This window comes from Erigeron canadensis, chromosome 4 (assembly GCF_010389155.1).
Source record: "Erigeron canadensis isolate Cc75 chromosome 4, C_canadensis_v1, whole genome shotgun sequence".
In the NCBI taxonomy this organism is placed as follows: domain Eukaryota; kingdom Viridiplantae; phylum Streptophyta; class Magnoliopsida; order Asterales; family Asteraceae; genus Erigeron; species Erigeron canadensis.
This window is the reverse complement of record NC_057764.1, coordinates 6,058,563-6,071,868: the sequence shown is the minus strand read 5'-3', so window position 1 is coordinate 6,071,868 and position 13,306 is coordinate 6,058,563. Positions and strand designations below refer to the sequence as shown.

The 13,306-nt window shown below is 31.6% G+C and overlaps 1 protein-coding gene across 1 annotated transcript; it reads right to left on the bottom strand.

Moving 5' to 3' along the window:
- Window positions 1–6,109: 6,109 nt before the first annotated feature.
- LOC122596893 lies at window positions 6,110–6,739 on the bottom strand. Its single transcript, XM_043769537.1, has one exon. It carries the CDS (start codon window positions 6,737–6,739, stop codon window positions 6,110–6,112), a length of 630 nt encoding a protein of 209 aa, XP_043625472.1.
- Between the last annotated feature and the right edge of the window lie 6,567 nt (window positions 6,740–13,306).

The window sequence follows — 13,306 nt, the reverse complement described above, 5'->3', positions numbered from 1 at the left end:
AATCGAAGAACATAGGAAAAACTTATTTGAAAATTTCGAACCCTATTTTCTTGATTTTCTTGTTGCATGGCTAACTATTGGACGATTAGATTATAAACCTAGATTCAGTATTTCACGAGGATGACGAATATATCAACGAAAAACACTCGATCTAATTGTATCTATCAAATCACAAACGGGGTAGCAAAGTGGATATTCGGGGTCGTAATGCTCTAAAAATGATTTTTAATATGTGAGGTCGTGTTTGGGTAAAATTGGTTTATATACCCATTTGACCCGAATGGGTCTGGGTCAACCCGGCCCATCAATTACAAAGTCGTATTGAACTTGTCCCAATAGACCAATTACGAGGTTGTATTCTGCCATCTTCAATTACGAGGTCATAATCTCACCTCCTACACACTTTAAACTTCAATTTTCGTCAAAGTTTCCAAATAATTGATCAACGTTTATTACGAACTTCCTGGAAACATGAAAAATTAAAATGACCAAACCTGTAGCCATCGAATATTCATCTTTTCCCAAATCTTCGTCTTAAACTTGAAAAGTTAATAAACTTACACAAAATTCTTTAACTTTTTCACGATCAATCTTTCTTAAACAATCTCGAAACGAGTTTTCCCTTAATGTACCACTTGCAATTAATCCATTTACCGATTAATCTGTTACCACTTGTGACATAACAAACGTATTCATACAACTTCACAAAATATTCATAGTTATAAAATTGATTCTTCATTCTTACACTCCCCTCAATTTTATGACTAGGAGTATAACTATGATCAATCAATATAACTACCATCATTCTTATATACTCCCCCTCAATTTATGACTGGGATACATAACTATGATGTTGTATTGAATAATTAATCATTCTTATGTACTCCCCTCAGTTAATGATTGTGTACATAACTATGATTAATTATCAGAGCACACATATATGACTGGGATTCTTATATACTCCCCCTCAATTTATGACTGGGATACATAACTATGATGTTGTATTGAATAATTAATCATTCTTATGTACTCCCCTCAGTTAATGATTGTGTACATAACTATGATTAATTATCAGAGCACACATATACATTATGAAACATAAACTCTTATAATATAAACTCTATTTATATTATACAAATTTCAAACAGTATTCATTGCCTTTTGGTCTCGTTTCATATTATCAGAGCAAAACACTCTATTATGAAATGTGACGGTATAAAACACATTTCACAATCATGTAGAAATTCTTATAATACAAAATTTCTTTATATTATATAAATTTAATACATTTTAGCATATTGATTATAACTTCATATTTTTATGAAAAACAAAATTGACTCGGTTTCCCCTTCAATTTATGGACGATTTTCATAACTATATGATCTAAATAATCAGTATTTTACACTTTTCACATATACAACTATATTTCGATATCTAAAGTTTTAAAGACACATAAAACTTTTCATATTTAAATATAATGTATATATCGAAAGCAACATTTACCTTTCACGTTCATATATCTGCTTCTATTTCTAAGGTTTGTATGCTTAAAAACTTTTCAAATTTAAACGATATATCTATGTCTAAGATATATAAAATATTCAGCCTTTCACATTTAAACAGTATGTTTCTATGTCTAAGGCAGTTAATAATCATGTAATTTCTTTCATATTCACTTAATGTCACTGTCAAAAGTTTCCCTAAACTTTCTACATTCTCTAAGTCTATATCTAAGGCTTTACATAACCTCTACATTCACATTATGTATATGTCTAAGGGTTTTACCTAACCCTTTACACTTACATTATGTCTATGTCTAAGGATTTTAATATAACCTTTTATATTCACAGTAAGTCCATGTCTAAGATTTTAACTAATCTTCTACATTCACAAACTGTCTATATCTAAGGTACTAAATAACCACTTGTGAAATTTCATTATGTCTATGTCTAAGATTTCATTTAATCTTCTACATTCACAAAATGTCAATGTTCACAAGGTAATCTAACATAGTTGATAATTTTTCATATTTAAATCTTGGATTTCTATATCTAAGATCTTCAACTTAAGTATATATACATTAAACATTGCTATAATCATCTTGTTAAATCCGTATTAGAGCAAGTTCCACATTAAACTTGTCAAAGCAAATGACACTTAACTAACCTAATGATCTTAGCCTTGTTTTAAATACTTCAGTCTTTTGCTCAAAATTCCTTTCTTTAGATTGAATTTTCTGCAAATACACTGAAAGACAAAAAAAAAATTGAGACAACAAATTAATTGCCATACCCGAAACTTGATATCCTGAAACTTCAGATTTAAACAGCAAACTTCAAACTCCCTGTATCGTCATAACAATCAACTAATGAACCAAAGCTTGTTGTAGTCCTCTCCCTCAACAATAAATCTCTTCGAATTAAGCTTATCTCAAGTCCCTGCTCGCCTTGCATAATCGGCATGTGATAGAGGAGTTGAATTTCCAACAATCAATCCTGTACTAGTTGAATATCATGAAAACCAGAAACTTTGAGATTTGAAGCTCAAACTTCAGGAATATGGAACATCCTGTTTCAAAGCAATTCTTTGTCTCTTTATTTTCAAAATATTAAGCTTCTTTGCGCTAAAACCTGCACAACCAAACTTAACAATACAAACAAAGATAAAAATGATAATGTTATTCTATCACCAACAAACTATAACCTTCCGGTATGAAACCAAGAGGCTCTGATACCACTTGTAAGTCCTCTTGACGCGGATCGTTAATAGTTTGATCCCATTATCCAGAGGTGCAGAATCCCTCTCTATAACGTGGTGATTCACAACGAAAGACCCTAGATCACCTGCTGCCTCGCAGGTCTTCTTCGGGCTAGCGGAACGACCTTTGACCTATTAACCTGCACAAATATGCTTGATAATTCGACAAATGTTTGACCCTAATCTCTGTTAGAGTTCTGATATTTATAGGAAAACCTCCCAAAGGCTTCAGCGACTCGAGGTCGTAAATCCAAGCCCAGCCCGTCATAATTACGAGGTCGTAATTCTTGATTGGCTCGTAATTGACCCTGCAATTACGGGGTCGTAATCCTATAGTCCACCTCGTATTTGACCCTGCAAATACGAGGTCGTATTTCACATAGCAGAATATTATTACACATTTAATACTCAAACTTAATCTAGTATTCTATGCATAATACAAAGTTTATTAATGACAATCACATGACAAAGACATATTACAATATAAGCCCAAACAATCTAGACTGCTATTGATATAGACGTGCACTTACACAAATCTATAATATTCTTTTACTCTTGAAATATGTGTGTCTGCATGCAAGGAATAAAATTGGATACATATTGATAAATAGCAAATTACCAAAGATTTTACTGGAACATAAAACCTACAGTTTGTAAGCAAGAATTTGATAAAGAAAACTTCCCCCACTTTACCAGTCACAAAAGAGGTATTTTATATTTTTAGTGTATCGATAACCCATTTTATGACTGTTAATATCATTTTGAGTTTTCCGACAAGTGTTGAATCTGAAATCTTTTGGTTAGGATTGATGCAGAAATTAATTTTGAGAAGTTTAGTGGTGGTTTCGTGGTCTAATTCGAAGAAACGAGTGAGATATCGACATTTTAAGTTTTCCGACGAATTTTACGGCCACTCAGCCAGAGAAGATAAAGATGATGACAATTGATAAAGTAAATTTCAGTTTTCGTCCCTGAACTTTTTACGTTTTTCACTTTCAGTCCCTTACGTGTTTTGCGCGTGTGGGACTTAATGGCTGAAACTTAACATCGTTTAGCCAAAGGACGTCATTTGAAAAATTCTGACAACTTTAAGGTTAAATTTGTAATAAAAAAACGTTAAGGATGAAAAGTGTAAAAGCTGTCAACTTCAGGGACGAAAAGTGTAATTTACCCTTAAATTGTTATTCAACTAGGATGTTCAACCCGCCCGATGGGCGGCGTTAATTTCTGCAAGCGTCTGCATTTTTGAACGAAGTTAAAAAAATGCAGCAAATTTTTTCAAGATAACATGTAGTATTCATTTAACAAAAATAAAAATCATATTTATAAAAACTAAACATAAGGTATAAAACATTAGAAAATCCGTTTTTCTTTTCAGATCAATATTACAAAAACAACATCGTATTTATGTTTACCGCAAAATATCATGAAGGAGAAAAAAAATGATACAAAAGGAATTAAAAGGAAAACCGGATGGGATATATGTAAAACAAAGTTTTCCAAAAAGCCGAGGATAGTTAATTTATTTTATCAACGTGTAAAAAAACCAAACACATCATTAAAAACAAAGAACCCGGAAAAACCAATTAACCCGTCTGAAATTATATTCAAAAATATGAAAAGATTTTAAAAAATATATGAGATAAAGTTTTGAAATAACAAAAATGATATAATATTTTTTTTTTAAAAAAAAGTTATAAATTATGTTAAAAATAACAAAATGTAATACAAAGAAAAAAAAAAGAAAACATAGATTATAAAGTTAAAAATCTAAAACTTCAATATAAAAAAAAACAAAATGTTAAATATTGAACATATATAACAAATGTTACAAAAATTATAAAAAACCAAAAAGTTACATAAGACATAAAACAAAAAAGAAAAACTTAAAAGAAACAAAAGATTACAAAAAGATAAATTATGTATGAAAGTCCAAGAATAACATTTTTTTTTAAGACAAACAAAAAATTTTAAAAAACCATTTGAAAACATACAATTAAATCCAAGTAATCATTTAAAATGAAACTATATCTAATTATAACTAAATAAAAAATTTCAAGGTTATAAATATAAAATTTGGAAGGGCAAAGTGAATTTTGAAAATAAAAAACAAAACAAAAAAAATTGGCTTAAAAGTTCAAGGGAGATTAGAACCTGGTACCTCAGGTATAATAAATGAGGATTCTTCCACTCCAACAATTTTATAGCTTTGTTTGTCAAATCTTTTATTTATATTAGAAATGTATGTAAAAACAAAATAATACTATTCTCTTATTAAATAAAGTAATAGGCTATGTTTATCCTTTTATCTAATTTGGTCAGAGCTCAGTGTATATTGGTCAAAAATACATTCCCACCATCCAACATATATCCCTGACTTAACTTTTTATGTTTTATATTAAAATTAATATTTAATATAGTTATTAATATTATAGAATAATAACGATGTACTAATAAATAATTAGTGATTCCCGTACTGCAATTACGTACGAAAAGTTACACGTACCAGTTAATCAATTAAGGAAAATGTTAATGAAGCCATAAGGTTTCACTTAACTTGCATAAAACGATTGTACATTTTCATATCAAAAGTCCATCATTATTTTCATGTTAAGTGTACAACTATTTAATATACTTTAACGAAAGTCCTTAGGGGGAAGGGAGTCATGCCTCCCAATTTTCCATCCCTCCCAAATTCCACCAATCAAAGATCTTCAACTCAATTTTCCTTTTCATCCATCCCAACTATTTTTAATGGTATTCATGACTTTCTCATCCCTCCCAAATTATTTTTTTTCTTTTTCATTTAATTTAATCAAACACTTTCTTTTTTAATAAAAACTTAAAATATTTCATTCAAATTAAACTAAACATTACATAAACATAAATCAAAAAGTACATAAATTTAAATTCTAAATTTCTAAAATGAAGACAACTAAATCAAACTCGCAACTGATGGTGGCTGCATCGCTGGATCGTCAAGGAATGATAAGTCTAAAGCCGATACATGCGCCGTGAGATCGTATCGGAGCCGATGATGCACGTTCTCGTCCATTATCTCCCGGTTTGCTTCCGGGTTATAAACTTTTGGCACCGGTGGATCCATAATATGAACCGGTGATATCGCCCGCCCGTTGTCTTTGATGATCATGTTGTGAAGTATAGTACACGCAGCGACGACTTTTTTGATCTTCTCCTTTGTCCATAGCCGGAGGGGATGGTCCAAGATCTTCCATTTTCCCTTGAGAACACCAAAGGCTCGCTCAACATCCTTTCTTTTAGCCTCTTGTAGTCTTTTAAATTTCTTTTCATCTTGTTCCACTTGATGAGGATAAGCTTTAACAAACGCAGCCTACCTAGGATAGATTCCATCGGTAAGGTAGTAACCGCGCTTGTACTCATGTCCATTTACTCTAAACGAACTGTTTGGCGCGGATCCATTACGCTCGTTTTGAAACAACGGTGAGTGCTGCAAAACATTGACATCGTTGTTCGATCCAGCGGGACCGAAAAACGAATGCCAAATCCACAAGTCATAAGAAGCAACACATTCAATCATAATAGTAGGTACCTTGTGATCACCCCTCGTGTATTGCCCCTTTAAGTGTTTAGGGCACATCCTCCATTCGATGTGTGTACAATCAAGACTACCAAGCATTCTTGGAATGTGGTGTCTTTCTTCATGAGCTTGTGTGATGAGAGCCAAGTCATGAGATGTAGGCCTAAGTAAGAACTCCTTTTGATACAAATTGACGACCGCATCACAAAAGTACTCCATGCTCTCGCGTGAAGTTCTAGCAACCATACATAAATACTCATCATACGCGTCTGAAGATTCACCCGTAGACAGTTGTTTGATCGTCGATGTGCACTTTTGAAGAGCGGTGCAAATATTTTTACCCCGTGCGTCGTACCCCTCTTGAAAGTAACTAAAGTTGGCTTCAATATCACCAACAATCTTCAAAAACAACCCCTTGCTCATGCGAAAACGATGACGAAAAAATGGTTAGTCAAACTTTGAGTCTTCAACGAAGTAGTCACGCATTAGTATCGCGTGAGCTTCTTCCTGGTCTTGATCGATATACCTACGAGTGTCGGTAGAGGTGCCGGTACATTCAAGCTCGGCGTACACTTGGTTAAAGAACTCAAAAGTACTCCCCGTAGATGATTCGTCTAACTCCGGGGGAACACAAAATGAAGAAGATGAGGAAGAGGAATCCATTTTTTAGTAATGTGGTGTTTGTTTTGGTGAAAATGTGAAGATATGTTTTTTGTTTGGTGATTTTTTTGGTTAAAAATGATGTATATTTATAGATAAAGAGGTAGAAAATTTTTTCTTTTTTTTAATTAAGCTTCAACGGTCAAAAAGTGGCGGACCCCACCCCTCACATGCTCCTCCCAACGGTCCAAATCTCTCATCCCTCGCCGGGCTTTAATGTCGCTCGTGTCCATGTCGTCCTCATGCCGGAAGGATGGCGGCGGTGTTCCCTCGGCGGCATGCCATGCCGTTGGGGATGCTGTTGTCCATTCCCTTCCCCCTTAGGAATTTGTTTAACAAAACTCATCAATTAAATACAAAACTACAAAAGTTTAAATTATTTAATACGTACAACACAGAGGTTAAGCAAGTAATTAGACACTAATCAATAAGTTAAGTAAGTACTCGCAATAAATTGTTTGTGCACTCAAAATTAACAAGGGAGCACCCAAGAGGCTAAATTCCACCTCACTCCTCGAGCCCCTCCAGCTTTTTCTTACAAGCCTTGGATTCTGGCCCTTTCTTATCTCCACCTTACATATACTTTGCATTTCCACTGCTATTTACCAACATCGAAATAAGAAAAACGGTAAATTAGGCTTTTGTTCTCCCAATTTGACACGTTTTTTATTTTTAATCACTAAACTTCAAAAACTGCAAATTAGACATTAAACTTGACACCTTTTTTTTTCTTTTTACTTTTGGTCACAACGTCAACTTTGTTACCTTTCTTCTGTTAACTTGCCCAGATTTGTTAGTTTTTTTCCCAGTTTTCGTCCTTTTCATTTATTCTATTATTAAAAGTGATAATCGATTAAAAGTACATTCAAAAATCAATCCATTTATATGATTTATTACAAATTTATATGACACAAATAAAAATATTTACGGTTAACTCATAAGGCGTTATCGATTATTCAAAGAAAAAAAATCTAAAACACGTTACTCCGGATAACCATTACAACATCTTATTTTAATTATAGTTTAGCAATAGTTAATAAAATGAATTAAGGAAAACTATATAAATTTATATAACACAAACAAAAATATTTACGGTTAGTTTGATTAGATGAAATAATTGATATTCTTTTTGAACGACGATGAAATAATTGTTAGTTGAAATTTTTATTTATAAAGTTAGATTTTTTATAGTGCCTCTGTTTGAACTTTTTAGTTTCCTTATGTCTACTTTAACCGTAAATATTTTTGTTTGTGTTATATAAATTTATATAGTTTTCCTTAATTCATTTTATTAACTATTGTTAAACTATAATAAATATAAGATATTGTAACAGGTAACCGAAGTAACGTGTTCTAGATTTTTTTTCTCAGAATAATCGATAACGCCTTATGATTTAATTGTAAATATTTTTGTCTGTGTCGTATAAATTTGTAATAAATCATATAAATGGATGAGTTTTAAATGTACTTTTCACCGATTATCACTTTTCATAATGTAATAAATGAAAAGAACGAAAACTGAAAAAAATCTAAAGAATCTGAGCAAGTTAACGGAGGGAAGGTAACAAAATTGATGCGGTGACCAAAAGTGAAAAAAAAGTGGCAAATTCAGTGTATAATTTACAAAATTTGAAGTTTAGTGACTAAAAATGAAAAACATGTCAAGTTTAAGGACCAGAAATATAATTTACCATAAGAAAAATGATACAGTATATCTTTTTAAAAATTAGCTAAAACTTTTTTTTTTAAATCGATAATTAAGTTCTACTGATTATATTTTTTACTTTTATATCTTGTTTTTACCAATTATCATGATTTTATAATTAGAATGATTATTAAATATTTAGTTAAAAGAATTACTCATTTCCACCAAAAATAAATATATCAAGTGGCAAATAGCCGAATACCAATACACCTTGTGCTTTAAGTTGAAGGTTTGAATGATAGGGGGAGTGATATTTTTACTAACATAATTTTGTAATCTATAACAAAGATACAAATTTTATTACACACGGTACAAATGCATAATGTAGATATTGTTAGTTTGTGATTTCGAGATTGCCACACGGCTGCTTCACCATCGCCAGTTCGTTATCCTCATACGGTTTAACCACTAGACCAAAAGTTAAAAACGTATGGCTCACCCTCAAGTGACATATGATTTTTTTTTTTACCGTTTCCCATTATCATTTCTTTTAAATAAATTTAAATCTTCATTTTTTTTTTCTTATTTATATGTAAATTAGATTACTTAAAAAACAACTAATTTTTTATACAATCATAACCATGTCATATATACTAATACAACCACTTCATCTTAAAATGTTGTCGTCTTCCTTTCGTTCCGACGAGTTATACTTTCCCTTTGGCTATTCCGTTGATGACATATCCATGAGCAGTACTCTACCATTTTTTGAAAATCATATATAACACTGACAAAACCAGGATTTTGTTTCAAAGTGAACCTAAATTTCATATGATTTGTTAACAATCAATAAGTCCCAAAATATGGTAATTTTTGTCATTAAATCATATAAGTCTATTCAAAAACTAATACAAAAAAAGACTTTTAACTTTGACTGGTATTCACTTTAAGACACGACAAACTCTATCGCTAGGTCGGGCGTATATGGAATTTTTTTGGGAAAAAGCTTAAGAAACTCTAATGAGAGACTATTTTGTCGATGACCCAGAGTTTCCCGAAACTAGTTTTGTTCAATGTTTTCAAAAAGGCGTCGACTCAAGAAAGATAGTTTTAAGATGCTACATAAATGCACATCAGTATTTTTTAAAATTTGAATTTAATTATAAAAAAAATAAAACTTATCTTTACAAAAATCTAATATGCATTTTTATAATTTGAGAAACACATGAAATAATTTTTCTTTTAAGAAGTTTTAATTTCTTTTTAAAAAAGTACTAGCACGGTACTAGCGCAATGGGACGGTATTCGTGGCGGCGTTGGTATGGTGGTGGGACAACCGTTGGTGGCAGCGACGGCATCGAGTAATGTAGATAATTGATGTAAAAGTAAATGATAAAAAGTTGTTGGATATATTTTAAAAGATGAAGGACGGATCGTGTAATATAATCATTACGAGTATTTTATACCTTTTCATCACGTAACTTTCAACATAAGAGTATGAGACTATTATTTGAGTGTGAGATTGTCACACACTTAACTTAGAAAAAAAACCTTCTCACATACTATTTTTTTTATAGATTTTTTGAATACTGAATAAATGATTCGTCCCCATAAATTTTATGGAATAAAAAAACAAGACTTGAGGGATTTTTAACCATGGCCAAATATTTTTAAAAGTTTAATGGTATTTAATACATCCCACCTTACCACAAAACAATATTATCCGTTTTGCCTATAGGCTCACGACTTTGTTTCTGGTTGCTCAATCAAACTTTCCAGAAGGATCACCCATTTGGCATTGCTAACGTCCGAACACGCTTAATTGTACAAAAAGAAAAGAAAATACGATGTGCATATGTGAATAAATTTTAATCTTTCATTAGACAATTAGTGCAGTAAATATATGATGCAACAACGAACGATTAATCTCTTAGTTTTTTTTTATTCTTAAAATTAGGGAGAACAAAGAATAATCGAAAAAATCGAAAACCGATCAAAACGATTGTTTTTTTTTTGTTTTAAAAAAACAAAATCCGATCAATATCATATCGTTTTCATTTAAAAAAAAACTAAATGGATCGGTTCAGGTTTCAGTTTCATATGACAAAAACAGACCAAAACCGAACCAAACCAAACTAAACTAATTAATATATTTAGTTTCTTATGTTTTTCTAACTTATAGTGTTAAAAATACGTAATCGTTTTCATATATTATTGATTTTTACTTTGACCTAGTAGAAAATTACACCTCTATTGTTCTGTTATACTGTTTAAATCATTTTATATATATGATTTTTTTTGCATTTTGAGATACACTTCATTAAGCAATTTGTCAAAAATTATTTTAACTGGTTATGCATTGATAATATTTATATTTAGAAGGTACTTATGAAAAATTATGGTTAATCAAATTATTGATATCTTCTTTATCTTCTATACTTATATACTATTTTATAAAAATAACAACAATTTATTATAAGAAGTGCTGAAATAATGTACCATTTTCATTTAACAACTTTTAAAATATTTTCACATACACTATACTTTTTTAACAGTAATTATTAAATTCACTATAATCTTCTATACTACTATATAAAATTTATAACCTCTATGTTGAAAGTTTACATAAATGGACATGCGAATTGACCAAAATACCTTTAATGAATTAAATTACCATCAACCCTTAATATTAAATTACACCATTATTCCATTATATTAGAAAATATCTCTACTAACCCCTTTAAATCAAATACTTTTACCTACACCAATATATGTCGTCACCACCGTCATCGCCGACTCGCCGTCGCATTGCGCGGGTACCATGCTTGTTTATCTTTTAAAATATCAATTATCTATATTATTCAACGTCTCTTCCACCACCAATAGTCACCCCCACTGCCACACCGTCGCCGTCATGACCACCACGCGAATAACATGACAGTACTTAGAAAAAAGTTTACAAATTATCTAAGTTACTATAAAAAATAACAATGTGTGTGAGTCTTGTGGAGTAAATTTGCTTTACTCAAGATGATATCAATATTTACTCTATATTACATTCTCAGTCATTTCAAGAGTAGAGAAAGAAAAAACAAAATCAAAACCGAAACCGATCCAAACCAATTAAAAAACTAAAAGTCGGAATTCAACAAAAATCGAATCCAAACGGCTTTAATTTTATAAAAACGGAACCGAACAGTTTAGACTATTGGGAGTAGCCCGTTCCCACCAAAAATATTCGTGCGGAACGCCTGGGGATAGCCCCACTTCGGCCCCGGGGGCGTTCCGGATAGTGAAAAACCGTGCCCCGTTGCATTTCGAACGCGTCCGAAGTGGTTGGCATTTAGTGGAGGTCAACATTGATTATTGTTTCTTCCGTTTTTTTTTTTTTTTACTCACATCTAAATATACATATATACAAAACACATTCTTATATCTATACTCTTTCTTCTCCAACTCTCCATCTTTTTTTCTTTACAAAATCAAACCTTTTTCATCCAAATCAACCGAAAATGTTTCCCAATCAGTGGGGTTTTAACCTTTTCTCCAATCAAAACGCGGATAACAATCAAAGAACACCCCTGCAACACAATTTCGATGACCCGAATCTTCATAATAATCCGGATTTTATTCAATCACTCGGTACAATGAACATTGGATCACCGATGACTCCCCCTGGACATAGAACCCCGTGGATTCGACAAGATAACTCCGGTTTTGGACCTTCTCCGTCAGGTTTCGCTCAAACACCCAGCGCCATGTTTGGTAATTTTTGATTTTTATTCATATATACATATGTATTTTCGGTTATAAATATATATATAAATTTTTTTTTTTGATTTTATATTTATATACATATATATTTTCTGTTTTATATATAAATATATATTTTTATATATATATATTTCGGATATATATATATATGTATATATAAATCTTGATATATTTTTCGTTTATGTGTTTGTTTTTAAGACTCACAACGGATGGTCAATACACCACTGGCATCGAGCTCCTTTTATGAAGATGTGGAGGAGGTTTAGGAGACACAACCCGAAGTTAGTGTTTCGTCTCCGCAAAAAGAGAAAAGAAAACATCGGAAGAAAGAAACAGAGGCCCCGAAGAAAATCCCCTCTCAAGTTAACTGGTCGGAACAGGAAAGTTTGGCGTTATGTCGATCTTGGGTCGATGTATCTGAGGACCCAAAATGCGGTATAACATCATCACATATCTATATCTACATATATATAACCGTATATATGTAATATATATATATATATATATATAAAACCATATGATATATATATTTTTTGTATTTGTTTTTTGTAGCAAATTATCAAAAGGCTCGGACCTTTTGGTTGAAGATTCAGGAAGGATATCACAAAATCTTGAAGAGACCGACTTACCGGGGTATTGAATCGTTACAGGGGAAGTGACGGAAAATTAGGACTAGTGTCACTATGTTTAATGGTATCATAACTAGGCTTAGTGGTTCGGGTTATCAAAGTGGTAGTAGTCAAGAGGATTTGATTAGTAATGTTGTTAGTGAATATAATGCCCAGTTTCCGATTTTTAAGTTTTTGAAAGAATGGCAGTGTTTGAGGAGAAGTTCGAAGTGGGAGGTTATTGAGAGTTGGGAGGCGATGAGTAGTCATGGTGAGCCGAGTTCAAAATGGTCGAAGACAACA